This window comes from Arachis hypogaea, chromosome 15, assembly GCF_003086295.3.
Source record: "Arachis hypogaea cultivar Tifrunner chromosome 15, arahy.Tifrunner.gnm2.J5K5, whole genome shotgun sequence".
NCBI lineage: Eukaryota > Viridiplantae > Streptophyta > Magnoliopsida > Fabales > Fabaceae > Arachis > Arachis hypogaea.
The window spans coordinates 28844624-28872620 of NC_092050.1; the positions used below are offsets into that span (position 1 = coordinate 28844624).

The window sequence follows — 27997 nt, forward strand, 5'->3', positions numbered from 1 at the left end:
ATACAAATAATGCTTCTATATATGGAAGCAGTGTATGTCCTGCATAACAAGTACTACAATGCTGATATCTGAGAGGGTTACTTGCCTACTCTCAAAATTCATAAACAAATTTCATAAACAAATTTCAAAAATAAATACCAGTAAAACAAATTTCATAAACAAATCCACAGTAATTTTCAACAGCATCAAAGAAGCTGTCCACAACCACAATCACAGATTCACAGTTTCTTACTAAAAAAAACAAAAAATAAAATAAAATCTTTACTTACTGGCTCACAGCCGTCGAGAGGCAGGGGAGGAGAGAGTAGCGCCGCCGGGATCTGCCGGAACACAGAACCGCTGAGACAGCATAGAGGCAACACGAGACAGCATCACTGGGACTTCAGTTTGGTGAGGACAGGCGAGATGAAACAGCGACCGACGACGTGACTGACCGACGACGAGAGGCAACTCAGAGAGAAGTAGAACTGAAGTGCGCCACCACGAACCGCGACGGTGTGATGCTGCCTGCGCAGGGAGCTCAGGAAACACCTGAACACAGCGAGGCCGAGGAGTAAGGACAGACGAGGGAGCTGAGCTGTTGAAGGATAAGGCCGGGGGTCAGGGTCCGTCGGTCTGAGGGTCTCACCGTCTCAGGGAGTCAAGGTCAGGGAAGGGAGTAAGGGACGAAAGGTTAGGGCCGGCTGTTTGTGGGAAGTGGGAATTGGAAAGCAGGGGAAGGAAAACCTAATTTTCTTATTTATATATCACTTGTAAATTTACCAAATTACCCTTAAAAGAATAATATGTCAGCCCGCTGGGCCAGCCCGTCCCGCCCCGCCTTGGCCCGCGGTTTTGGCAGTGCGATTTTAGCGGGTTTTTAAAATTTGGTAGGTTTAAAATCTCATCCCAACCCGCCGTTTTTGGCGGTTTGACCCGGCGGGTTCGGCCCGTTTCGCCACCCCTATATACAAGCAACTAAGCAAAGTATAATGCAATAATATACTAACAAATATCTACAAAAATATAACTATTAAAAACTAGAAAATAATGCAAAGTGTTGAAAAGGAGAGAATTTACACCCCAAAATTGCAGATCCTCCCCCACACTTAAACGTTGCACAGTCCTCCGTGCATGCACTCGATCCGGGGGTGAAGAGATGTGAGGCTCCACCTTCAGTCGGTGGGCACCGGGGCTCTGGGTTGCTGTATAAACACATAAACAACAATTGAGGAAGAAGTCATAGTAGTGTGGTATGAGAAAAGGCAATGTGCATATTCTAAATGCGCACGGTTTAGAACACAACACATTGGCCGGATAAAACAGAAACCACACAATCATAAGAAATAGCATGTTCCTTGTAAAACCCGGTCAAACCGTAATTAATTAAATAATAAATTAAATAGGAGCGAATATGGTTAGAAAATTTAGCAGTCAGAATTTGATAATTTAAATATGATATTTGGACTCAGTGGATTTTTCTGAGTCGGAAAACATAGTTTTCTGCATAAAAACGCGAACTGAAATTTTGACCGGCAGTATCGATTGAGATCTGTCTGGTACTGCAGCTAAGAAAATTAAATATAAGTGAATAAGGCTAAGAAATTAGGATTTATAATTAGGGAAGATAGAAATATTTAAAATGCGATTTAAAACTCTAATCTTAAAGGTTTTGGCCCAAAATTGGGCCAACGGACAAAAATAAGTGAACCGGACCCGAGTGGGCCCAAGACCCAACATATATAAATATTAGTTATGAGCGTTTCAACTCATTTACCCTAAAGGAAGAGGGTAGGGGTGCTGAAATAGAGAAGAGAGAAAGAAGAGAGAAAATCCTAACTTCATCAAACTTCAAATCATCATAACTTTCTCTTCGGAACTCCGATTGACGAGCCGTTTGTGGCCACGCGTCGCTCTTCTCATCCTCTAAAATTCTATCTAAGTTTTTTTGTGATTAATCTACTATCCTCTGCCCAGTTTTCGTTTTTCTCTTTAAATTCGAATTTGGTTTGGGTTTTGAGGAAATCTTGTAATTTTGGTTATTTAGGAGTGCTTTATTATGAGTCATGGGTGATATTCATCACAAACTTCAGTGGGTTAAGGTAAGAAACCCTCCAACCCTTGTGATTTATCATTTTTATGAACCCTAGGTTGATGTATATATGTGAAATTGGTTATGTTAGTGTATTTAGTGATTTTGGTGCACAATTGGGAGGTTGGTGTTGCTTGTAGAGCTTTGGTGAGGCTTGGAGCTAAGGGTTGGTGGAGACTTCCACGAAGAAGCTCAATTAATTTGGCTACAAGAGGTACAATTTAAGTTTCATTTAAGTACCATGTGGTGTGATGAGAATTCCTAGGCTAGATCCCCCTAGGATTAAGTTTGAATTGTGTATATGGTTAGTGCTAATATGCATAGTTGATATGTCATGTGAATTAATGATTGAGTTGAGAATTGTGTGGATTTGTATGTTTGGTGTGTTGAGAATTTGATGAATTGGATAATGAATGTTGGTTTGTGGAATATACAATTATATTGTGAATTTGGGTCAGAGGCCATGAATTTTGGGCTGGAGGCCGGAAAGAGGTAAGTAAGGTAAGTTGATATGTGTATTGTGTGATGATATAAGAGATTAGATGGATTTAAATATTGAATGTGTGAATAATTAGTTTGGTTATTGAATAAATAAGGTTTGAGGAATTGAGGTGTGGAATTTGATAGTTTTTGGGTGAAATTGCGTAGAGGAGGTAGGTTTGCTTTGGTTGAGTGTGATTGTGTGAATGTGGTTGGGTTGTGGTCATTTGGATGAGTGGAAATGAATTTGGCTTGTGAACATTAGAAAAATTGGTGATTTCTAGTTTTGGGGTAAAAACTGATTTTTGACCAACTTTGGAGGTCCGTAACTCGGTCCACGGAGTTCAGAATTCTTCAAAAATAGATTTTTATGAAAGTTTATTCAAAGATCTTTCCAACGGTTCAGAAATGGTTGAAAAAGAAATTTTGTAGAAGAAGTTATGTGTGGTGGGAGTTTGAGGTTTAAAAATGAAATTCTGCAACTTTTTAACTTAATGAAATTTTTGGCAGAAGGCACACTGGTGCACGAATTGTGAATCACACTTTTCACAACGCGTACCACTAACCAGCAAGTGCACTGGGTCGTCCAAGTAATACCTCACGTGAGTAAGGGTCAAATCCCACGGAGATTGTTGGTTTGAAGCAATCTATGGTTATCTTGTAAATCTTAGTTAGGAAGTCAATTATGTTTATCAGTTGAATTGCGAATAACCAAGAGAGCATAAATTAAAGGTTACTTGTTGTGCAGTAATGGAGAATATGTTGGAGTTTTGGAGATGCTTTGTCTTCTGAATCTCTGCTTTCCTCTGTCTTCTGATTCACGCACGCACGTCCTCCTATGGCAAGCTGTGTGTTGGTGGATCACCGTTGTCAATGGCTACCTTCCATCCTTCCAGTGAAAACTACGCTCACGCGCTCTGTCACAGCATGGCTAATCACCGGTTGGTTCTCGATCCGGTTGGAATAGGATTTACTATCCTTTTGCGTCTGTCACTAACGCCCAGCCTTCAGGAGTTTGAAGCTCGTCACAGTCATTCAATCCTTGAATCCTACTCGGAATACCACAGACAAGGTTTAGACTTTCCGGATTCTCATGAATGCCGCCATCAGTTCTAGCTTATACCACGGAGATTCTGATTAAGGAATCTAAGAGATCCTCATTCAATCGTATATAGAACGGAAGTGGTTGTCAGGCACACGTTCATGATTTAAGGAAGGTGATGAGTGTCACAGATCATCACCTTCATCACAGTTAAGCGCGAATGAACATCTTAGATAGGAACAAGCGTGTTTGAATGGAAAACAGAAATACTTGCATTAATTCATCGAGACACAGCAGAGCTCCTCACCCCCAACAATGGGGTTTAGAGACTCATGCCGTCAGAGAATACAAAGTTTAGATCTGAAATGTCATGAGATACAAAATAAGTCTCTAAAAGTTGTTTAAATACTAAACTAGTAGCCTAGGGTTACAAAATATGAGTGGACTATGATGGATGATGCAGAGATCCACTTCTGGGGCCCACTTGGTGTGTGCTGGTGCTGAGATTTAAGTGAGTCACGTGCAGAGGCCATTTGTGGAGTTGAACGCCAGTTTTTATGCCAGTTTGGGCGTTCAACTCCAGTTTTTGATCCTTTTCTGGCGTTGGACGCCAGAATTGGGCAGAGAACTGGCGTTGAACGCCAGTTTACGTCATCTATCCTTGTGCAAAGTATGAACTATTATATATTGCTGGAAAGCCCTGGATGTCTACTTTCCAACGCAATTGTAAGCATGCCATTTTGAGTTCTGTAGCTCCAGAAAATCCACTTTGAGTGCAGGGAGGTCAGAATCCAACAGCATCAGCAGTCCTTTTTCAGCCTGAATCAGATTTTTGCTCAGCTCCTTCAATTTCAGCCAGAAAAATACCTGAAATTACAGAAAAACACACAACTCATAGTAAAGTCCAGAAATATAAATTTTTCCTAAAAACTAATAAAAATAGACTAAAAACTAACTAAAACATACTCTAAACTATATGAAATTATCCCCAAAAAGCGTATAAAATATCCGCTCATCACACACCCACGTGTGCGCCTGACCGACGTGTACGCGTCGATGGGCTAAATCAGTTGCCCAGCTAAAATTTCCGAGAGTTGTGCTGGTTTTGTGTCTGGGGCACAAAACGCACCCATGCGTACGCGTGGCTGACGCGTAGTCGTCACTTGGCTTTTCTCCCATCCACGCGTATGCGTAGGGACGCATACGCGTCACTGTAACTTTCCTACTTTCCACGCGTGCGCATGGGCGACGCGCACGCGTGACCCTGTTTTCACTCCAAAGCTGATTTTGATTTTTTAAAGCCAAATTTCAGACTTCTAAGTCTCCATTCTCAGCCTTTATGTCCCAAATACTTATAGTATGCATAGCGATGGGAAGAGGCTAGGAGATGTGGTAAATGGTGGACGAAGTAAGGGGAGAATTAATGATGAGTTATGATTAATGATGACTGTATGACTTGCTAAGGGTGATGATGAAAGTGCGGTGTATGCCGTGAGCCGAAGGGTTGTATTTAATGATGATTATTGGCTGGTTATGGGTTATGTTATGAGTTGGATGGCTATGATAATTATTGAATTATGGCTGGAAATGAAAATATGACTTTGAATGATTGTTTTATCTTGAGCTCTCTTTCTCGAAAGTGCGACCCCAGAGAGATGAAGGAAGGTGAGGATCCCCTTCTTTGTTCCTCCTGGTATTTTAAATCGCCCCCAGCGAGATAGTGGGAGGTTAGGATCCCCTCCTTGTTCCTCCTGCCATATGAGAACGTACATCTTGGGTAGATGCAAGGGTTGTGGTAGCGCCCCACTTGCTTCGGGTCAGAGATTGTGACGCCTGGGTAGTAGCGGCAGTAGTGGTGATTCCACTCGCTCCAGGTTGATCTTTTGAATACCTGCCTGGGTAGATGCAGTGGCATTGATCCACTTGCTCCGGGATGTGGTGAGACATACCTTCCTGGGTAGATGCGGTGGAGTGATTCCACTTGCTTCGGGTTTGGTTTTGAGACTCCTGGGGTAGATGCAGTGGTTAGCCCCCATTTGCTCCTAGTCGAGTATGATTTGAGATTTGTAGAATTATCTGAGTTTCGGATTTCCTTAGGTAGATGCAGTGGGTCGGGTCCACTTGCTCCAGGTTGAGATCCGAGATTCTATTGACCCTATGTCGTAAGTGTGGCTATACACTGTGAAAGTTTCGGATGAGCTCGCCCCCGTGAATTAACACCAGTGTGGCTGTTGTGTGATTATAATTATGATCATGGTTATGATTGAGAATGACTCGAGTTGGGGATGCACGACAGAGGGACAGTCCAATGGTTAGCTACCAGGACTTGTCGGGTTGGCTTTATAACCGACAGATGAGACTCATCAGATATAGGGCAGGCATACATCATTTGCATATGTTTGAATTATTTGGGTTTGCCTATTTGTTTTGGATTGCTATATCATATATGCTATGTTACCTGATTATGTGCTACTTGTTCGACTTGTACTTTAATTGTGTATTACTTGCCTGTATTGCTTGTGTTTGTACAACTGAGAGGTCCCTCATGCTGGTGTCGGTGGACGCTGAGGACTGTTCTTGATGAGATGAGTTGATGATGCAATTGAATAATGATGATGATTTTTGAATGAGGTAATTGAGCTCCCTGGGTAGACGCAATGAAGTGATTTCACTTGCTCCAGGTAGAGAATGAGTTAATTTGAAGTTCCCTAGGTAGACGCAGTGAAGTGATTTCACTGCTCCAGGTTGATATTGAGATAATTTGAGCTCCCTGGGTAGACGCAGTGAAGTGATTTCACTTGCTTCAGGTGAGGATATGAGGTATTGATATAGAATTGTGGAGACAGAATAGCTGGTGATGGTTTTGGATATAATTCTGATTGTGAATCATCGGATAGTTAGAAAGTTAGGAAGCATGAGGAATATGAATCAGATTTAGCATTCCCTTATGACAGTTGCCTACTCATGGATTAGCGAGAACATAGGATGAACACTTGGTGAAAGAAAGTTTAGGATGCTTAGTGAGTTTTTATTGCAATGCATTGTATTTATTTGGCACTTTTACTGTACTGGAAACCCATGGGTCGGGGATTCTCATTCCGTATATATCTCTTCTTTTTAAGATACAGGTCCAGGTGCTCAGAAGTGAGCTGCGGTTCATCTGAGAGATGGCAAAGATCTTTATATTCCCTACTTTATATTTTTCTTAGAATCTCTCTACATTTACTTGAAAAGCTTATATTATGTATTGAACTCTTTTGAACTTGCCTATAGAGGCTCTTATGTTTCAATTGGGAGAGATTAGGAGTTTCTGTTGTCAACTACTATTATACTGTACCCTAGCCGGCCTAAACTTCGTGGGTCACGACTAGTGGCTATTTACTTATGTTATATATCTATATACTGTATTTCTCTTTTTCTCTTTTATGGTTTATTCCTTATAATGCTTTCGACTTCACGCTTTATCTTTTAGTTGCCGATGCGTGAGTGATACGTCTTCGCGATTTTATTTTTACTCTTTTCAGGCTTCTTGATTAATACTCCTTTCAATTATACTTATATTTATGTATTAAAAATCCACCTTGAGAGTCGTACCACCTTATTATCATTGACTGATGGCTCGAGCATAAGGATTTGAATATTAGGGTATTACATTCCTCAATCAAGTGGCCTAGGTTGCAAGTAAAGAATAAGCAAGAGATAGGACACAAATAAACCTAGATAGCCACAACTAAAGTGAATTGAATATATAAGACATTGGTTATTGAAGTTGTGCAAGTGAAAGCGCAAGATGAATAGAAAATGGCACAATCAACAATAACCAATCCAATGACGAAACGGAAACTACTTATTCATAATGAAAAATAATGAAGTACTCACATGGTAAAGGTACTTGTTGCAAAAAGTGACAAGCTTGATAAGAATCATGTTAAGTTACTCAAACAAATGCAAAGCATTAAAAAGAAACAAGTGCCGGACATGTGATGAATTTGATATGAAAATCATGATGAACAAGTAATTTCAACTCAATTCACTAAAGTAAAAGTGCACAATTCATGATTAAGATGCCAAATAAGGATATAGTCTAATGCATATGGTAGCTACAACATATGAATCAAACTAACAATTTATCTAGGCAATTAAACAAGGCTTTAATGCTCAGTGCATATATTCATCAACAATTAAACCAAAATTTAAGTAAGAAGCAACCCAATCAACAATCAATCAAACACTTGCAATTTATTAATTAACAAACAACTAAACTAAATCTAATATAATTACAAAAAATGAAAATGAAATGCAATGAAAAGTAACAAGAACAAGAACAAAATAGGGTAAAAGAGGAAGAAGAGAGGGGTGGAGGAGAAAAGAAGAGAAGAAGTAGAGAGAAGAGAAGAAGAGAAGTATAGTGGTGAGAAAACAGGGGTGTGCGTACGCACAGGTACGTGTGGGTACGCACACTAGGTGGAAAAGGGAAGGTGTGCGAGCGCACACTCTACGCGAGCGCTCCGGGCAGAAGAAGAATTAAGGAGTGTGTGTGCGCACAATCTACAAGAGACATGCCGAATAGCGGCAGTTTTTTTAGGAATTTGCGGTGGTTTTTAACCGCCGCAAAACGAAATTCCAGCGGTTTCACAAGCGTCGCCTATTAAAGGGTGGAGATTTGATTTTGCGGCGGTTTTGAAAAACCGCTGGCACAACCATTGCAAATCAGATAATTATTTTGCGGCGGTTGCAAAACCGCCGCTATTTTGGCCAGTGGATTTAAAAAAAATCTACAGCAGTTTTAAAACCACCACATATTTGAGTGGGTTTTTGTTTATAGATAAAGCTTCAAGAAGCTAATTGAGTATATAATGAGTTAACATTCAACTGAAGGAAAGAAAATTAATTGTTATGAATTGTTATGAGATAGTCCGCATAATGCATCAACGAGCCCTATTAAATAGTCCGCAATATAAGTTCATAAAGTTCTTCCTAAATGTACAAGAGGAGATCATTGATCACAGAAAATTAAGAATACAGCATTATCATCTACAATTTAATCAGATTTTGTATCATACCACTTCAACAAATATTGAGAAGGCAAAAACGTATCCAATCCAGGCTGGATCACCATTTTGCATAGACTGCAGGCAATTAATAGGACACATCAAGTGATAGAGAATTGTTAGAACAAAATAATAATGAAGAATTTATTAGAGCACTATAACTTGTTCTAGAGGTGGTTAACCAGTGATTTCAGTAAAACAGTAACTGACCTCTAGCAGCTGATTCAATATTAGTGGGCCCAAAAACTGGGAGAGATCATTTCCAATCTACATATTGTAAACAGATTAACAAAGATATTAAAATTGACAATGCTTTTTGACATACAGCAAATTTTAACACATGTAAATATTGAAAGCGACCAAATGAAATGATTATATAAACAAAAAAATAGAACATTACCTTCCAAAATCCTCCCCACCAAAACCTGTAAAGCACAAGAAAACCGAAGCACAAAGATATATGAACGCATAAACACAAATGAGATACATGAACAAAAATAAACAAAGTCAGGAAAAAAAGTAAATAACATTCATTTATATATTGTACAATAAGTGGTTTCATCATCACGAACTAATTTTACTACATAGAAGAAGATAGAGGAGTCTAAGTTTGTCGGCCAAGATTAACTTATCAGTGCCAAGCACCATTTTACTTCAATATCTAGCCTCTCATTATAAGCCATTATTGATGGTCTCAACTCTCAACTTATGCAAGTGATCAAAAAGTAACACCAGAAAATATCTATCTATCTTCTACACTCTATCATATTCAACACAAATCGGTCATACCTCCCACCAAGGCTTGCATTCAATACTCTTAAAAGCCAAGGTTTCGACCTCCGAGATTCTTCTACCCAACATCTCTGGAACCTACAGAATCAAGAGGCACTATAAAGCAAACATGAAATACAACAATTAATGCCAAAAGAAAACTTAAGCAAAGCAAAAACTCATACTTTTCATTCAGTGTCTCAGTCCGATCCCATGTATCTAACTTCCATATATCTTTCTCTGTAAGGGGACTTTGATATCCTAGATTCATGATAGGATTCATCCAAGAAAAAAGGTTTCATGCACGAGAAAAAAGAAATAAGAATGAAACAGCGAGGATCCATGCAAGATATTACTATGAATGGTATTTGCACTATGCTACCTCCAAAATTAATTAACACAAGAAATAAAAGCCAGGACTCCTAATCATATACAGCATATCTTGGAAAATTTTACTTCAGTTAGCTAAATGTAATACCAGAAGCAGAAATAACAGAAAATTTTATAACATAATCAGCCCAGAACATAACACTTCAAAGTTCTAACCCACTTAGCATTATAGCATTTTTTAAAGTACCCTTGATATCCTATGTGCAAATACAATTTTACATACTTGACAATATGTTTGCATGCCTTTCAGGACATATCTGCTCTCCTCCGGACAGTTCTTCATATGCAGTATCAACAACCAAGTCACTCCGAATAGGGGTATAACCCGGATAAGGATCCAAAGTAGGTATATACACAAGCAAAAGTAGTCCAAACAAAGCCTGGAATTGTAGAAGAGATAAAATATTATTTCTTTATTATTTATCCTTTTAGATAGATATTTCCATATATTCCAACTGGAGTAAATTAAAAGTATGGGAACAAATAGATACTCTCTAAAGCAGCAACAGAAAAAATAAAAATTACTAGAATGAGGATGAACTCAACAATGCAGCAAGACGTCCAGTATATACTAGATAGCTATTTGTTTGGAAGAAAACAAGTATATACTAAAAAAATAAAAACAAACAATACATACACACACAAACCACTTGACTACAATAGTAAACAAAATCCATAAAGACAAATCTCAAAAACTAACGATTCAAAATGCCACCTAGATTAATTAATTACAAATACATGTAAAAAACTACTCTATTCCTCTTTAACTTGAATTGCTTTAATAAGCAGATTTGAAAGCTAATTCTTCCCTTCAATAGAATATGAGTTTTTCTCTTATTGTTCCATATAGTGAAATGAACTTAGAAACTTTCGTGAACAAGAGCTTACAGTAACAAAATCTGCATGACCTTTACACTATTATTTGATACCAGTTTCAGTAACACAATTACCAGGTAGCAAAATTAAATTTGAAAAATAAACAAGACATATCATCGATGAAACAAAGCAATTACTGGGTAAAAAAAATGAGCAAAACCAATTTCAAAGTACATAGAAAGAAAGTTAGGAGAATAGTGGAACAAAATAGAAGCAGAATTGTTTCAAAAAAGGAAGAAGTAGAGTCACCAGTGAATCTGTCCTAATTTCGGAGACGGTTGTAACTGGTGGCGGCGTGTGCGATGGTGACCTCCTCTCCCTATTCGGCTCCTCCCAGCGGTAGCTCTATCAATGGCAGCAGCAGCAAACCCTAATGGCGACGGAACAGGTTGCGACGGCGACGGCCTTGACCCTAATCAACGGCAGCGGCCGCAGCAGAGCAGAACATTGCGAGAACGGACCTCCTTCTTCTCCCCTGCGTTCATCGTCTTCTGCTTCTCCTTCACTCTTCGTCGTTCTTCTCCTTCGTGAGCGCGCGCATTCCCTCTCTTCGCGAACTCTCTCTCTCTCTCTTCGGCTTCAGTGGCAACGACGGCAAGTTTAGTGGTGGCGGCGGCGGTGGCAAGACGTGATGGTGAAGAGTGAAGACCCGCGATGAGGACGACGACGGCGCTGGCTTCGCGGTGAGCTGATGCGATCTCCCTCTCTCTTCGCGATTCTTTCTCTTGTGGTTCTGGCTTTTCGACAGCGGCGGTGGCGTACGCACACATGGCTGTGTGGTTCTTGTGCGTATGCACAGTGGGTTGTGCGCACGCACACTCCTATGTGTGCTTCTCCTTTGTTTTCTTCATGCTTTCTCCCAATTCCATGCTTTTCTTCCACTCTTATCAAGCCATTCCAACCTATTACACCTGAAATCACTCATCAAAATCATCAAGATATCGAATGGGATAAAAGTGATTAAAATAAGCACAAAATAGCATGTTTTCACAATTAGGCTCAATTTAGGGAAAGAACACAAAAGCATGCTATTTGGATGAATAAATGTGAGTTTATGTGATGAAATCCACTCAAATCAAACCAAAATATATCGTCAAATATGGATTCATCAGTATTTTAATAAGTTTGAAGTCCGTTATACGTATTCAAAGCATATTATTTACTAAGGTCTCACCAGTTGAAGAAGATTGAATTGACCTTACATGAAAAAGTTTAAGGTATAGTTTTTGGTTTTTGTGTGTAGTTTGTATTGGAGATAATACATTTTTCTATAATAACCTATAAATTCTTTATTGATTATAGGGTTATTTGGGAGCATTAGATAGAATTTACATAGAAGTGACTATCCTCGAGTGTGATAAGTCAAGATATAGAACAAGAAAATGTAAGATTTGTACCAACATTCTAAGAGTGTGTAACCCAGACATGAACTTTGTTTATGTGCTTAGTGATTAGGAATATCGGCCTCTGATTCAAGAGTATTGCGAGATATAATCACGTGTCACAATAGTCTAAAAATACATGGTAAAGTTATCTTATAATGAGCATTATCTAGTTTTCATGAATTGAGTTCATGGTTGTCATTTTTCACGAGATTTGTGTTTTGTGTTTATAGGTAATTACTATTTAGTTGACGCTGGTTCTACAAATGGTCTTGGATTCTTAGCACCGTATAGAGGTACTCATTATCATGTAAGAGAGTGGGTGCAAGGAACACGTGCATCTCGCAACTATCAAGAATATTTTAATAAGAACACTCTTCTGCTAAGAATGTAATTCAGCAATGCCTTAGACTACTTAAGAAGAGATGGTCAATTCTGAGAAGTTCTTGCTTTTATCTCATTAAAAGTCAAAGTTAGATAATGATTGTTTGTTATAAAATTATATTCGATTGAACATGGATGCGGACCCTAAAGGGCAATATGACCTCTTAGATAATTATCTGCCTATTGGAGATGATGACCCAGAAGAGGTTATTAATGTAGTGGAGAATACCAATGAGTGGACACAATGATATAAAACATGGCAATCAAGATGTATGAAAAGTAGCGAGCTAATCATGTTAAATAAGTGTTGAATTATTGGTTAGGATTAATGTGTAAGATCATCTTGAATGTTATGCAATAAAGCTTGTAATAGGATTTGTACTTTATTAAATGTTTATTATGATTTATTCGTGTAATTGGATGTCATTATAAGACTTTTTTTTTATTTTATGTGATTATAACTTTGATTTTTTTTATATTAATGCCAATCTCTATTTTAATGTTTTTTAAAGGTATGTTTCATGTCAAATTATGTTATATTGCTCTAATAATTTTACCTAACCCTTATTAATAGGTGAGCATGGATAAGTGCATGTGGAGTGATAAGGAAACTAAAGATTTTGTAAGTTTCATGGAGGAGTTTGTTGTCGATAGCATGAAAGCTGACTGTGGACAATTTCAGCCAGAGACTTTTGAAAAACTTGCTTTGAAAATGATTTGCATTGCCTACTTGGACCGTAACTGCTAACTAGTGTAAAAATAAACATAAGCGACTAAAAGAGAAGTATCAATACGCATCTGATATGCTAGCTTGTAGTGGATTTGGGTGGAATAGTGAGAAATAGTAGTGCATTGAAGTTGATAGCAAGGATGTTCTCGATGCGTGGATGACGTTGGGATTTTTGCCAGTAAAGAATTTCATAAAAACAGTCGCGTTGTAGATATAGTCTCTAAACCGACAGAAATCCCTTCGTACAAACGTTTTGGGTGTCACAAGTAACAAACTCCTTTAAAAATTGTTAACCGAGTATTCAAACCTCGGGTCGTCTTCTCAAGGAACTGCAAGGAAGTATGTTCTTATTATTGGCTATAAAGGTTGTAATCGGGGTTTAGAAGGTGAGAAGCAAGTGATTTAAATGACAAGTAAAGTAGATGGCAATTAAAATAAATAAATACTGTAAAGCAAACTTCTGGCAAGGTAAGAGAAATTGGAAGTCCAACTTAATTATCTCTCTCAACAATAATGAAAGTTGAATCTAAATTCCACTTAGTTAACCTTTACTAAAGCAAAGGAAAGTCAAGGGACTAATTAGTTTGACCTTCGAATCCTATTTATTTCCTAAGAAAAAGTTGGGATAATTGAAGTTCAGTTCAATTAGCAAGATAGTGATTATCAGTTATGTTGAGTTTGATAATGTTGAGTCACTGATTTCTTAACCAATACCAAAAGGGAAAAAGTAAAATTGTTGGAATAAAAATGTCCTTAGATAGAAAGCAATGGTAACATAAATTAAGGAGAAAGAAATCAATAACTGAAATACCTCAAATAATCATTAATTCAAATCATAACATGGGAAGGATTCATAAGTCAAGTTGGCAACATTTATAAGTACGCATAAAAGCATTAAAGTAAATATTAAATCTGGATCGAGAGTCACTCTTACAAACTAAGAGAAGTCCTAAATCCTAATCCTAATCCTAAGAGAGAGAGGAGAGAACCTCTCTCAAACTAAATCTAAATCATGGAAAGTGAAAATTTGTGAGCTCCCTTGAATGGATGCGTTCCCCCACTTCATAACCTCTGGTCTATACCTTCTGGACTTGGATTTGGGACAAAAAGGGCTTCAGAACTCGCTATGAGCGTTTTCTGCAATTTCTGGTGCGTGGCCTCTGTCACGCGTCCGCGTGGGTCACACGGTCGCGTCAGTCATGTGACCGCGTCATGTGCGTTCTGCTTAAGGCGCACGGTCGCATCAGTCATGCGGCCGCGTCGCTGCTGATTCGCGCTTGGCACGCGATCGCTTCGTCCATGCGATCGCGTGGATGCCAGTTTCTTCAGAAGCTCCGTTTTGTGCTTTCCTTCCATTTTTTGTATGTTTCCTTTTCCATCCCTTAAGTCATTCTGCCTTAGAAAATCTGAAACTACTCAACACACTAATCACGGCATCGAATGGAAATAAAGGTAATTAAAATAATTAATTTTAAAGCTTAGGAAACATGTTTTTCACATACATCACATAATAAGTCATACTGGATTTTGTGTTTACCCTCTAGTCACTCAGTGTTTATTGGGTTTATTCACTCTATTTTTCTTTTTATTCTTACTTTCTATAACTTTGTTCTTCATCTAACCAATCAACAATTATAGAGTACAGTCATACCAAAAGTCATGAGGTCTTTAATTAAGGTTGTAATGGGGCCAAGGTAAAGGTAAGGATATATGTATAAGGCTAAGTGAGCTAATAAGTGAATCCTTAATTAGACTAAGATCTCACCTAACATACATATTTAGTAGAATAAGCTTCTTTACCAATTTTCCCATATTATCCTACTTGTTGTCACATGCTCATGTTTCAATTTTTGTTTTTATCCCATGTGCATTGCTTTTATTTTGCATTGGGGAATTCTTTTGTATTCCCTTTTATTAAATGCTGAAAAATAACTTCTCTCTCTTTTTTTTAAGGCACATGGTAATTGAATCACTTTGATTTCTCATGAGCATGCTTCCCAAATTTTTATTTTATTTCTTTTAACTTTTCTACCTTTTGTTTCTATCATCCATGTTCCCAATAGGTTTCCCACATTTTAATCTATTTATAATTTTCTATCTTAAGCTAACCAAGGATTCAATTTGGGATTTTGTTTTGTTTTTCTGCTTAAGGCTAGTAGTGTGGCTAAATAGAATAAAAGGAATTTTAAAGGCTCAAGGGGGCTAACAAGGGTGATGTGAAAGGTAGGTTATTTTGGGATAAGTGAGCTAAAATCAAATGATGGCCTCAATCATTCTTTTGGCATGTATCTATATTCTATAATTGGACATATAGATTAAAGCAAAGTAAAGAACATCAGAATAAAAAGAAATGAAACACACAGGAATGAAATTATGGTTTGAATGCAACCATACAATTAAGCTCAATACTCATAGACTGTGTGTTCTCTAGCTCAAGCATCATATATCATTCATACATGTTATGCAGGTTTAGTTAAAAATTCCCATTATTCTCATAAAAAAATTATTTAGGGTAGCCTTTAAAGTTTTAATGTTCCTCCTTGATGAAATGTTGTCAACTTAACTATATGATATAATGCTATATATACAAGGTTTATGGATTTAAATCTGTTATGTTCAATTTCCTAGCTTACTTCCTTTTTATATTTTTCAATTTAACTATGCTATCTTATGCTAAAAAGGGTAAACTATACTAATTAATCCACTAATAAGTCAGAATTGCAAACTAAACTAAATAACTAAAAATATGAACTAAAAATGCAAAATGCAAAAATAGAGTAAAAATACATAAAAGCAGCAATGTATAAGTACTCAGAAAAAAAGAAAAAAAATACAGAAAAATATCCAAAATAAAAGGAAAAGAGATGTAGTGGTTCACCAAAATAAAACGCCAGAGATGGCGACCTCCCCACACTTAAAATGAAGCATCGTCCCTGATGCTCAGTCATGCCGGGTGTGAAGGGGTGTCATCACTGGTAGGGATGGTAGCTGGAGGCTCTGTGGTGGTGGTGGGCTGAGGGTCTGGCTGCTGTAGAGGCGGTGCTGACTGGATCGGGATCTCCGGATTTGCAGCCTCTATCTGATGCGTAACCTCCTGATGTGGGGCAGCCTGCTCTGTGTCTGCCTGCTAATGGGTCTCCTCCTGGAAGTGAGTCTCCTCCTCGTGCTCATGCTCCTCCTCCTCTGATGGCTCTGATGGTGTGTCGGGCTCGAAGGGGATGTCACCACCCTGTCGGATCATCAGCTTCAGATGCGAATAGCGTCGCTGGCTGCGACGCTCCAATCTCTTATACCGGCGCCGATTACGGTGCTCCATCTGATCAAGCTGTCAGAATAGGTGGTGCACGAGGCGGTATACGGGCTCAGAGGCAGGTGGAGGTGCAGTGGTAGCAGCAGGGGCAGCAGTGGCAGCTGTGGATGAAGAGGGTCCAGCAGACGGTGGGGCTGTCTCATCAGTAGCAATGAAGGGTGGTGGTCTGTAGCCCAAGGCTAGGAAGTTCCGGCTATGAGGAATGATGTTCCTACAGTCCGCCGCTGGTGGTCTCTCATCGGCATCCTCCCATGGCACGTCAGCTCGACGGCCTAGCTGTGTAACCAGGTACGGAAAAGGGAGGGTGCCTCGGATGTGGACCCTGGCCATAAAATGCCGGATAAAGCGTGGTAGATAAAGGTCCTTACCCTCCAGTACACACCATAGGAGGGTGATCATAGCAGCTGGGATCTCCGTCTCGTGAGTACTCGGCATCACATAATTACTCAAGATCTGGTGCCATAACCGAGCCTCATCATTTAAGTATGCCCTCTTGATCCCTCTAGGTATGGTGGTGTCCTGACCCATCTCCCAAGGAACAGTCGGGTCGAGAGCTATCCGTGCCTTTACAGTATCCCAATCAAACTGCATCAGGCACATGTCCTCCTCAGCCTTTGAATAACCATCAGGCTGATCGGACTTGGCTGAGAGCTGGAGAATGTCCTCTAAAGCCTCCTCAGTGACTAGAATTTGTTTTCCTCTCAGGTTCACTGCATCTAGGGTGGTGATGTAGTAGTTGCAGTAGAATTTACGGACCCAAGATGCATTGACCTCTGTCAATGTTCTCTCCAGAAAGAACCAGCCTCTTTGCTTGATTTGCTCAGTGGTGTACTGCTGGAGTGCTTCTGGAATCTTCAGAGTTCTCTCCAGGTATAGATTTCTGGAGTTTGCAAAAGCCGGGTACTTCAGCTCACAGTACCGGTTTGTAAATTTTATTGGATCATTTGCAGGGAGCAGCTGGTCAGCTTTTTCCTGCTGTGTAAAGTTCTTCTCCCGCCATGAGGAATCATGCATGAGGGCAATGATGGACTGGGAGGAATCTCTTCTCTTGCGCTTGCCAGTAGCCTTGCCTTTTCCTTTCCTCTGTGAGGCAGACATCCTAAAAAATGAAAAACCAGGATATGGATAAAAATAGGGAAGCAAATAGGCAATTTAAACAAAGAAAACTCAAAGAGGCAAAGGAGAATTAGAATGAGGTAAATGAGTCAAGTAAATGTGCATTAAGGATTGTGTAGTAGTTTAAAATTTGGAAAAGAAGAAATTACAATCCAAAATGTATCAGAATTCAAGTTAAATAGAAAAATTGTCATTATGCCATGGTTAGAAAGTTAGAGGGAAGTGAAAAAAAATCAGAAAAGAGATTTTGAAAAGGTTAGTAATGTTAGAATTTGAAAAAGAAGTTATTAAATTAAAATTAGTGAGTCAGTAAAATGTGGGTTAAGGTAAGTGGCATAAAGAAAATATTCCATATAACAAGGATTCACAATTAGGAATTATAGTGACTCATAACCAAACAAGGAAAACAGGGTGATGTTGATTCAAACAGATAAAAAGAAAGCAAGAATTGGAATCAGTATATCACAGAAGCAGTTTATAAACCAGGAAATCAAAGAGGATAAGAAAGTCTGCTGTAGCATGCATGAAATGGTTTGGTTAAAGCAGAGGACAACATATTTCAGATTGCCAAACCAAAACATGAATGAAAACAATTTACAAAAAATTTGGGCAGCATTCCGGCTAAAATTGGATTGTCCCGGAAAATAAACAGCAAACAAGGCAGTTCATATGAATTAAAAACATGTTGTAGTTATCGATAATTAATAGAAACATGAAAATTCAGAGTAACAAGCAGCAAATGAAGGGAATCACAGCATATGAACAAGGTCACAGGAACAGCAGAATTGCAGTTATGATAAAACAGAAGCATGAACAGTGCAAGTAAACAGACCTAGATCCACTAACCACAGCCTAAGCTGCCTAACAACCTAAAAATCCACTACAGCATGCATATCTATCTATCCTAATTAAGAACAAAAACAGAAAAAAATGTAAAATAACTGCGAAGGACGGGAAGGCGGCGTTCATCGGAACCCGGTAGGCGTGAGGAGTAGAAGGGTGTAAGAAAGCGGCTGGGTGGTGGCTGCGGCGGCGTCCGGCGCGGTGGAGGGGTACGCCGGCGCGGTGGCGGCTGAGGGGGCAGTGGCGAAGGGGGTAATGGGGATAGGGTTTAGGGGAATTGATAGAGGAAGGAAGGGGGGTTGCTTGTGGGTGGTGGAGGGGCGCGGCTGGATGGCCGGCGGTGGTGGGTGGTGGCGGAGGGCAGTGGCGGATGGAAGAGAGGAAGAAAGAAGAAGAAAGAAGGTGAGGGAGGAAGGGGGTCGGTGGCGGTGGTGTTTGGACGGCGGCGGCGTCTGGGTGGTGGTCGGGGCGGCGGCAATGGTGGCTGGGTGGTGGTTGAGAAAAGAGGGGCAGAGAGGGAGAAGAGGGTTGGGGGGAGGGCTGCACGACTGATAGGGTTCGCGTGGCTGGGGGGGGTTATATTTTCGAATCCACGCGGTCGCGTGGGGCACGCGGTCGCGTGGTTGGGGTGAAAATGGGAGTGACGCGATCGCGTGGGGCGCGTGATCGCATGAAAGGGGTGGAAGAGGAGATGACGCGATCGCGTGGGTCACGCGATCGCGTTGCTAGAAATTGTGCTAAACGCATGACTCCAGCACCATTTCAGCACAACTCTCTGTCTCCTTCTAGGGTGATGTGCAATCCATGCGACGCGATCGCGTCGCTCACGCGGTCGCATGGGATTGGTATTGTGCAAGTGACGCGATCGCATGGGGCATGCGATCGCATGGGCCAAATTGTGCAAAACGCACAAGGGCCGCATGATTCCAGCCTAACTCTCTGGACGTTGGATAATTACGCCGATCTCTACGGCACGCGGCCACGTGGATGACGCGGTCGCGTGGATAGTGTATTCGCAGTATGACGCGATCGCATGGGGCATGCGGTCGCGTCGTGCATCCTTTTTTTTAACTGAATGCAGGATGCAATGCTTAATGTGAATGCTATGCATGATTCCAGGTTTAATAAAATAAAAATAAAATTCAAAAAACAAACAAAACGAGATAAAATTAAAATTGCAAAAGGAACGACCATACCATGGTGGGTTGTCTCCCACCTAGCACTTTTGGTTAAAGTCCTTAAGTTGGACATTGGAAGGGTTTCCTGTTATGGTGGCTTGTGTTTAAATTCATCCAGAAATCTCCACCAGTGCTTGGAATGCCAATAGCCTCCGGGGTCCCAAACTAGGCATGTAAAGCTTCTGAGCAGCTTCAAACAGATTTTTAGGCTCCCGGGGTGACGAATGTCAGAATAGATTCCAGGATCCTAAGCCTTGTTTTTAAATCCGCCTCCGTCTTGATCTATATATTTCCATCCGGGCGGTTTAAAAAGTAGAATCTCACCATGGTGACCAAACGTTCTCTGTGATCCATGCAATGAAGCGTGATACCAATCCGTGTACTTCGAGGTGAAGCGTGGAACCTTATTGAACCTTGTGCACCAACTCTGAGTACGAGCCATTTCCCTCTTACTCTTAAAGCCGCAAAGAGCTCTAAGCTGGCCATCTATTTCAAGTAAACCATATTCAAGTGAATAAGCAAAGTTAAAGGTTAAGGATTGTACCCACTTGAAGCTTGTATTAGGTGGTAATGGCCTTGGGATAGGTGTTTCTGGTGGTTCTGTAAGTTCTACTCCCTTGTGCTCTTATGTGAATTCCTCCACTTCCTTGTAAGAGTCTTCAAATGTAGTATCACCCTGGTCAAAATCTTCTATGTCTTCCTCATCACTTGAGTCATAGATTGGAGGTTGAGAAAAATCTACCTCCGCATCATCTTCATATTCACTTGGGGAAGATTCTTCGATCTCAGAGAATTCACTTGCGGATGCAAGTTCATTACTAAGAGAATTTGACTTGTGACTATCATCATCAAGGGAATTTGTGTCCTGAGTTATTCCGTCTGATTCTTCATAAACAACTTGCCTTGGAGATTGTACAATATCCTCCTTAGCATCAACTGTAGCGTCCTTGACGGAGTTCTCCTCAGTTCTGGATTCCCATGGAGGTTCAGCATCTCCTAGATCTTCAACCAACTCTTCTTCTTGAACAATGACAGCGTCTTCTACTTGTTCTAGTACGAATTCATTCTCTGTCTTGTCCACTGGAGTTTCTGGTATTTCCTTCATGCTACGCTCTTCATTAGACTGTTCACATGGGGCTGTTGCTGATCCTTGTGTATTTAAGCGTCTAGAAACCCATTGAATTACTACTTGCTCCAGTTGTCGAATGGTTGTTTGAAATTTATTTACTGTTTCCGTTAGGCGAACCTCTGCTTCTCGGGTTGCCGGTCTTGGGCATGATACATAGGAAAGTGGTGGTGATTGGGAGTGATTGGATTGGTATTGGGGTAAGGAAGGATCATATGGTGGCGAATAGTGAAGAGAAGCTTTTGAGTGTGGTGGTTCGAGGTTATATTGAAAGGATGGTTTATATGCACGGGGTGGGGCTTGTTGGTAGTTACAAGGTTGTCCACCATATCTTTCAGCTGGGTATGCACGGTAGAATGGTCTTTGTCCAGGATATCTCGTAGGGTGTTGCTGCCTAAAGGGTTGATTAGATCCTCTTAGCTCCATCCATCCTTGATTGGTCTGACCTTGATGCATATTCCTACTGTAACTTCTATTTCCTTCAACAAAGTTAGAACCAAACTCAAAGCGAGAGGGGTGAGAGTTCATGGTAGCAAATAAAGATGAAAAGGGAGAACAAAAATAGAGAAACAAGCAAAAGAAAAATATTTACAATAACCAATAATAAGGCACACGTTAGCAACTCCCCGGCAACGGTGCCATTTTGACGTTGGGATTTTTGCCAGTAAAGAATTTCATAAAAACAGTCGCGTTGTAGATATAGTCTCTAAACCGACAGAAATCCCTTCGTACAAACGTTTTGGGTGTCACAAGTAACAAACCCCTTTAAAAATTGTTAACCGAGTATTCAAACCTCGGGTCGTCTTCTCAAGGAACTGCAAGGAAGTATGTTCTTATTATTGGCTATAAAGGTTGTAATCGGGGTTTAGAAGGTGAGAAGCAAGTGATTTAAATGACAAGTAAAGTAGATGGCAATTAAAATAAATAAATACTGTAAAGCAAACTTCTGGCAAGGTAAGAGAAATTGGAAGTCCAACTTAATTATCTCTCTCAACAATAATGAAAGTTGAATCTAAATTCCACTTAGTTAACCTTTACTAAAGCAAAGGAAAGTCAAGGGACTAATTAGTTTGACCTTCGAATCCTATTTATTTCCTAAGAAAAAGTTGGGATAATTGAAGTTCAGTTCAATTAGCAAGATAGTGATTATCAGTTATGTTGAGTTTGATAATGTTGAGTCACTGATTTCTTAACCAATACCAAAAGGGAAAAAGTAAAATTGTTGGAATAAAAATGTCCTTAGATAGAAAGCAATGGTAACACAAATTAAGGAGAAAGAAATCAATAACTGAAATACCTCAAATAATCATTAATTCAAATCATAACATGGGAAGGATTCATAAGTCAAGTTGGCAACATTTATAAGTACGCATAAAAGCATTAAAGTAAATATTAAACCTGGATCGAGAGTCACTCTTACAAACTAAGAGAAGTCCTAAATCCTAATCCTAATCCTAAGAGAGAGAGGAGAGAACCTCTCTCAAACTAAATCTAAATCATGGAAAGTGAAAATTTGCGAGCTCCCTTGAATGGATGCGTTCCCCCACTTCATAACCTCTGGTCTATACCTTCTGGACTTGGATTTGGGCCAAAAAGGGGCTTCAGAACTCGCTATGAGCGTTTTCTGCAATTTCTGGTGCGTGGCCTCTGTCACGCGTCCGCGTGGGTCACGCGGTCGCGTCATTCGGAGCATTTCCTTGTCACGCGGTCGCGTCAGTCATGCGACCGCGTCATGTGCGTTCTGCTTAAGGCGCGCAGTCGCGTCAGTCATGCGGCCGCGTCGCTGCTGATTCGCGCTTGGCACGCGATCGCTTCGTCCATGCGATCACGTGGATGCCAGTTTCTTCAGAAGCTCCGTTTTGTGCTTTCCTTCCATTTTTGTATGTTTCCTTTTCCATCCCTTAAGTCATTCTGCCTTAGAAAATCTGAAACTACTCAACACACTAATCACGGCATCGAATGGAAATAAAGGTAATTAAAATAATTAATTTTAAAGCTTAGGAAACATGTTTTTCACATACATCACATAATAAGGAAGGGAAAGTAAAACCATGCAATTAATATGAATAAGTGGGTGAAGGATTGAATAAATCACTCAAACTAAGCACAAAATATATCATAAAATATGGGTTTATCAGTGGATGAAGGTAAAGTGTAGCTACACATCCATAGAATGATGTTTTATTCGAATAAAGTTACATTTACTTCATAATGTTGTACTTCAGGCACATCCAACCAAATTCTATACTCCGTGGAAGCCTTTTCCTTTGTTTCATGGATTGGAGGGTATTTTTGGAAGGGACAGGAATACTGGGGCTGCTGTAGTAAGTGGATTTGATGCCTAGGAACAAGTAAATAGAGAACAGGAAGATCAAAGTCTAGAAATAGACGAATTTGATTTGAAACAAATAACGGGACATCTCAAACACAAAGGACAACATCATCTTCTGAAGTTGCTGCAGCGAGCAAAAGGCTATCGGGTAAGAAAAGGAAGCAAATGGACATGTTAGAAAGGATGGCTAAACATGTGCAGTATTCAACTAATGCCCGAAGAAAACTTGACCAAATACTAGCTGATGCTATTTCAGGTGTCAACGATAAGTTCAAGATTGGTGAGAAATTTGAGCAGCTTAGTTTGGTAATTTGGAAGTTGTTCAAGTTGTCATGAAGTTTTCTGATAATCCTCATTTGGATAAGAATTTCTGGGGTTTGACAAATTCTCAGAAGAGTGGATTAGTACAATCCATTCTTGGATCAAACTAGATTTGGATGAGTTAGTTATGATATGTTGTAAAACTTAGCATAGTTTGTTATATTTTGCTGTTTACATGCTTACATTATTTTGGAAAACTTTTTGCATTCGAGAAGATATTATGTTTGTGATGTAGGAATTGAGATGAAAAAACTTGTCAAGCTTGCTAGCTTTAGATCCTTGAAGCTTCTGTTGTCGATATATTTTTTATATAAACTCATTTTGAAATGCACTACCATGATAGAGTTAATTCTGATGTAGGAGTTTTCTTTTCCCATTTCAATACATGTACAATTTTATCCTTGTTAATGACTCAGGAAGGAATATTGATAATATAAACTACTCAAAATTTTGGCTACATCATTACAATCTAAAATTAGATGGAATCAACTAGCTTGTAACATGTAACAAGTATCAACTACCCTAAAGCAACTACTTATGTTGATTACAATGCATGTCTCACATTAGTCTTTGAAAAACAACACTAAAATAAGAATTATACATAATACAAAGGCTATGATATGAAAATATGATAATAATCTCAGCAACATAATTCCTCTCTCCACTTTTTCAACTCTTTGGTTCAAGTTGAAGTTGAATCTGTTATCCGTTGTAATTATTTTCGAAGTTCTTTCATAATGTTGGGAACCTTGTTTCGCTTGCCTTTTATTAAAAGGGCCTACCCACCTAAACCATCCGTATCTCCTAGCAGAACATGGATAGTACTCTCAATCTGAATTTGCAACACTATGTGAAACTTGTAATGGAGCTCTCAATCCACAATTGTAAAATCTTTCACCCGTTTGGAAAGAGTTGCCATTGTTATACAAGTCATTGGAAGACCTTCTACTTCTAGATGCCATTAATGTTTTACTAGAAATTAAAATAAAGATTAACCGCAACACTTTAATTATAATCACCAACAAAGATTGTTCAACTAGGAAGGATTACAACTTTAGACAACTCAAAAATAATTTAAAACTATTCACACATTCTAAATATGAGAAACATAACATACAAATAAAATTAAATCTCAATAATGCCATAAGTTAGATGAATTCCAGCAGTTAATGGAAGCACTCAACATACAAGTCATGACACCAAATTCAGTGATCCAAAATGAATAAATTAAATTGTCTCAATGAAATAAAGAAAATCCTAATGCCGTAAAACATGTTATCTACTTCGAAACAAAATTTCTACCTAAATTACTTCTCTGTAACCAATTTTTTTTTTAAATTCATATGCTAGAATGTTGTGTAAAAATAACGACAGAGAATATTTAAGGCATATTTTATTCCCGGCTACTAATTTATCTACCACAAATTCTAACCGATTTTCCCTCTCTATTACCAATTTATCAACCCCAAATTCTAACCCATCTTTTCATCCATATTATCTATATAGATTGTGCATCTACTTCATTCAAATCATGAATCAAAATTGGGATAACCATATTTGACAACATATAAAACAGAAGTTTTTCGATTCTTCATAAACAACAAAGCACATAACACAGACCAATTTATTTTTCATTAACACTATCATAAAAAAAAGAGATACAACATTCATTCAACATAGACATCCTCTGCATATATGTATCTGAGTGTTTGACAGAGTAAGCCATAGAAAGACACACAACGAAATAACCGTTAGCCAATGTCCACTAACTACACGGTGACAACCTCCAACATGGTGGAAAGAATCGTTGGAGACACTATGGCATGATTTGGTCTAGGGGATTGTCTTTTACGCCGACCTTGGTGGTGCTGCCAGTGGCGGGATTGAAGAGCGGTTGGCTTCACTGCTCAGGCGCAGTTTGAGCACAGGGTGAAGGAGAAAGGGGGTGGAAGAAAATTGAAATACATATTGGGAGGGGTTTAGGGTTTTATTTTAATGTTGAATTATACTTAGTGGTATTTTAGTAACTTCAAATATTCCTGTCTCTATTTTTATCTTAAACCAAACAAGATGCTGAGACATAACTCAGTCTTGTACACTTTACACCAAATACAATATAGGAACTTAATTCAATCTCTATCTCTCAGTCTCAGTCTCTGTTCCAAATGTAGCCTAAGAAAATTTGATGAGACATATGGTATCTAAAATTAGAATGAAGATATGATTGACTTGGATGACGTTATAGTAATTACGAGTTTTGGATGATGATTTTTTTTTCTTACATGCATTTAAAATTTTCACCCTTAAGTAGTTACACTAAATGTTTTGGTTCAGTTATTATTGTCTATTGTGAAAGGATTTTGAGTGACAAGATCTTGTATATTATTGATAATAAGCTTCCCTTTCATCCATAATACATTGTTCCATGACTTCCTTTCTTTTGGACTCTGATTTCTCCAATTCAAATCAACTTGCACTTTTTCAAACTTAAGTAATTAAAATCCTTTGTAGATAGAGAGCTATGTCAATATTGGAAAATAGATTTTTTACGTATAAATAGATTTTAATGTGATATTTTATTTATAAAATATCATTTAAGAAGAATTACAAAAGGATATTGGTGAGGATGCTTCTGAAATAGAGCATATGTTAAAGTAGTTTGCAAGGAGCATTCAAGCTATGTTAGAGGTATAAGATTTGATATTCATCCATCTCAAGTGATTAGATCTTCGTCTCGTTCAATAGTGTCTATGCAATCTACTACTACTAGTAGACTATCAAGAATTGAATACAAAACTTGTAACAAGTACAATTACTACAGGAGCAAGTAAATTTTTCTCTGAATCGTCAAGGAGTCAATTACCACCCGATTTTTCTACTAAGATAAGATAAGGATATATGTTATACTTAATTTTATGGACTTACATGCTAAATGTATGGACCAATTTTGGTGTTACTATTGCTGAAATTTTTTATTATTGATAGAGAATGAATTTGTATAATTGTGTTTTTTAGCAGAAAATTAGAAAGTCTTGTTCTCATTCTATAGACTTTATTTTTGGTTAGGACCAATTCTGTATTGAAGTTAGAGATGTCTATTAGGACTCCACTAAATTTGATATGACTATAATGAAAGTAGAATTATTATACATGATTGAAACTTGATTGCCAAATTGATTTTTAAAACTGATTTTTCTAAAATAAATTTATCAAAGTCATGTTGGCTAGGATTTTAATTTGGGTGAATGATATCCTAATAAAAAATTAATAAAAAAATCTAATGCTAAAAGGGAAATATTTTTTGTAAAAATTAATTAAAAAAACTTAATGCTGAAAAGATTGTGACAATTTTGACCTACCACAAGCATTTAAAACGATAAACTTGATGCTAAAGAGATTGTGACGGTTTAAAAGAGTCACTGAAATTAGTAACTTAGTTACGATTTTAAACCGTCGCTAAATATATTGTGACAGTTTAAAACAGTCACAAAATATAATAAAACACTATCGCAAAATTTACTAATTTAGTGAAACTGTATAACATAAAAAAAACACACTAGCAAGTGTTACAAATTAGTGACGCTCTTATCAACGGTGGTCTAAAACAGTCGTTATATCACTTAGCAATGTCTGAATCAGTGATGCTTTTTTAACCGTCATGAAAAGATTTAGTGATTATTTAAACCCTTACTAAGCAGTTAAAAAAATGTTGCGAAATACTGTTTTGATGTAGTGGAAAAAGAACACAGACCAAAAAGAATAACAAATACCATACTATGATTGATTTCTTTTTACTATAACAAAATATGGGATTTTTAGGCAAATAATATAAGAAAATTTGTTCAACATAATTATAATAAAATCATGGAATATCATTTTTTTTTTTACTTGAGTAAACAATTTGCAATTTACTGATGTGGATGAAAAATCAATCAAAAGAAATGAGATCGAAAGAAATTAAAAAAAAATAACAAATTATATACGTTTGGCTTTTGGCTTTTGACTTTAGACTAATGATCTTTCTATTAATTTTATAAGAATTGTAACATTTACTGTCATATTTTTTTTTGAAATTTTATTCCTGTCAAAAAGTCCAAAAAAAAGAGATCAACGAAGAGTGAATTCAGTTAAAATAAAATGACTGAGGAGAGAGGAATCAATAACGAGACTACGAAAGATTCCTGTCAAAAAAGTAGTTAATGAAAATAGCTTATAGGTTGAATGATATGCTCCAAATCCCCCACGCACCCTTTTTAATATCTTCTAATCTCTTATTTTTTCTAATTGATTTCTTTTTGGTTATATTTTAATTCGATTTTTTTACACAAATAAAATAAAAAGGATAAATGACATATATAAGCCAATGAGAAACAAAAAATTCACCAATAAGCCAAAACGAAAAATGGTTCATGAATCAACCAGAGACACTTTTCTATGTAGTTCGAATTAGATCAATTCGAATTAGAAAATCAATGTAATTCGAATCAATGTAATTTGAATTACTAACACACGCACACAAGCACTAATTCGAATCAGAATCAAATTGATTCGAATTACACACACACTAATTCGAATCAGGCTAATTCGAATTACA

The 27997-nt window shown here is 38.3% G+C and overlaps 1 protein-coding gene across 1 annotated transcript; it reads right to left on the reverse strand.

Moving 5' to 3' along the window:
• Positions 1-273: 273 nt before the first annotated feature.
• LOC112746973 (ABC transporter C family member 12-like) lies at positions 274-9712 on the reverse strand. The gene is made up of 6 exons (XM_025795068.2): positions 9601-9712; positions 9434-9514; positions 9045-9069; positions 8855-8911; positions 8657-8722; positions 274-531 (listed from the first exon to the last, which is right to left on the reverse strand). The coding sequence occupies exons 1-6, from the start codon at positions 9696-9698 to the stop codon at positions 274-276; spliced, it is 585 nt and encodes a 194-aa protein (XP_025650853.2). The 5' UTR covers positions 9699-9712.
• Positions 9713-27997: the final 18285 nt, after the last annotated feature.

Coding starts and splice junctions, on each gene's coding strand:
- LOC112746973 (XM_025795068.2), bottom strand. CDS start 9,698: ATGAATCCTATCATGAATCTAGGATATCAAAGTCCCCTTACAGAGAAA. Junction 9,515..9,600: donor ACTGAGACACTGAATGAAAA/GTATGAGTTTTT, acceptor TTGATTCTGTAG/GTTCCAGAGATGTTGGGTAG. Junction 9,070..9,433: donor AATGCAAGCCTTGGTGGGAG/GTATGACCGATT, acceptor TGTGCTTTACAG/GTTTTGGTGGGGAGGATTTT.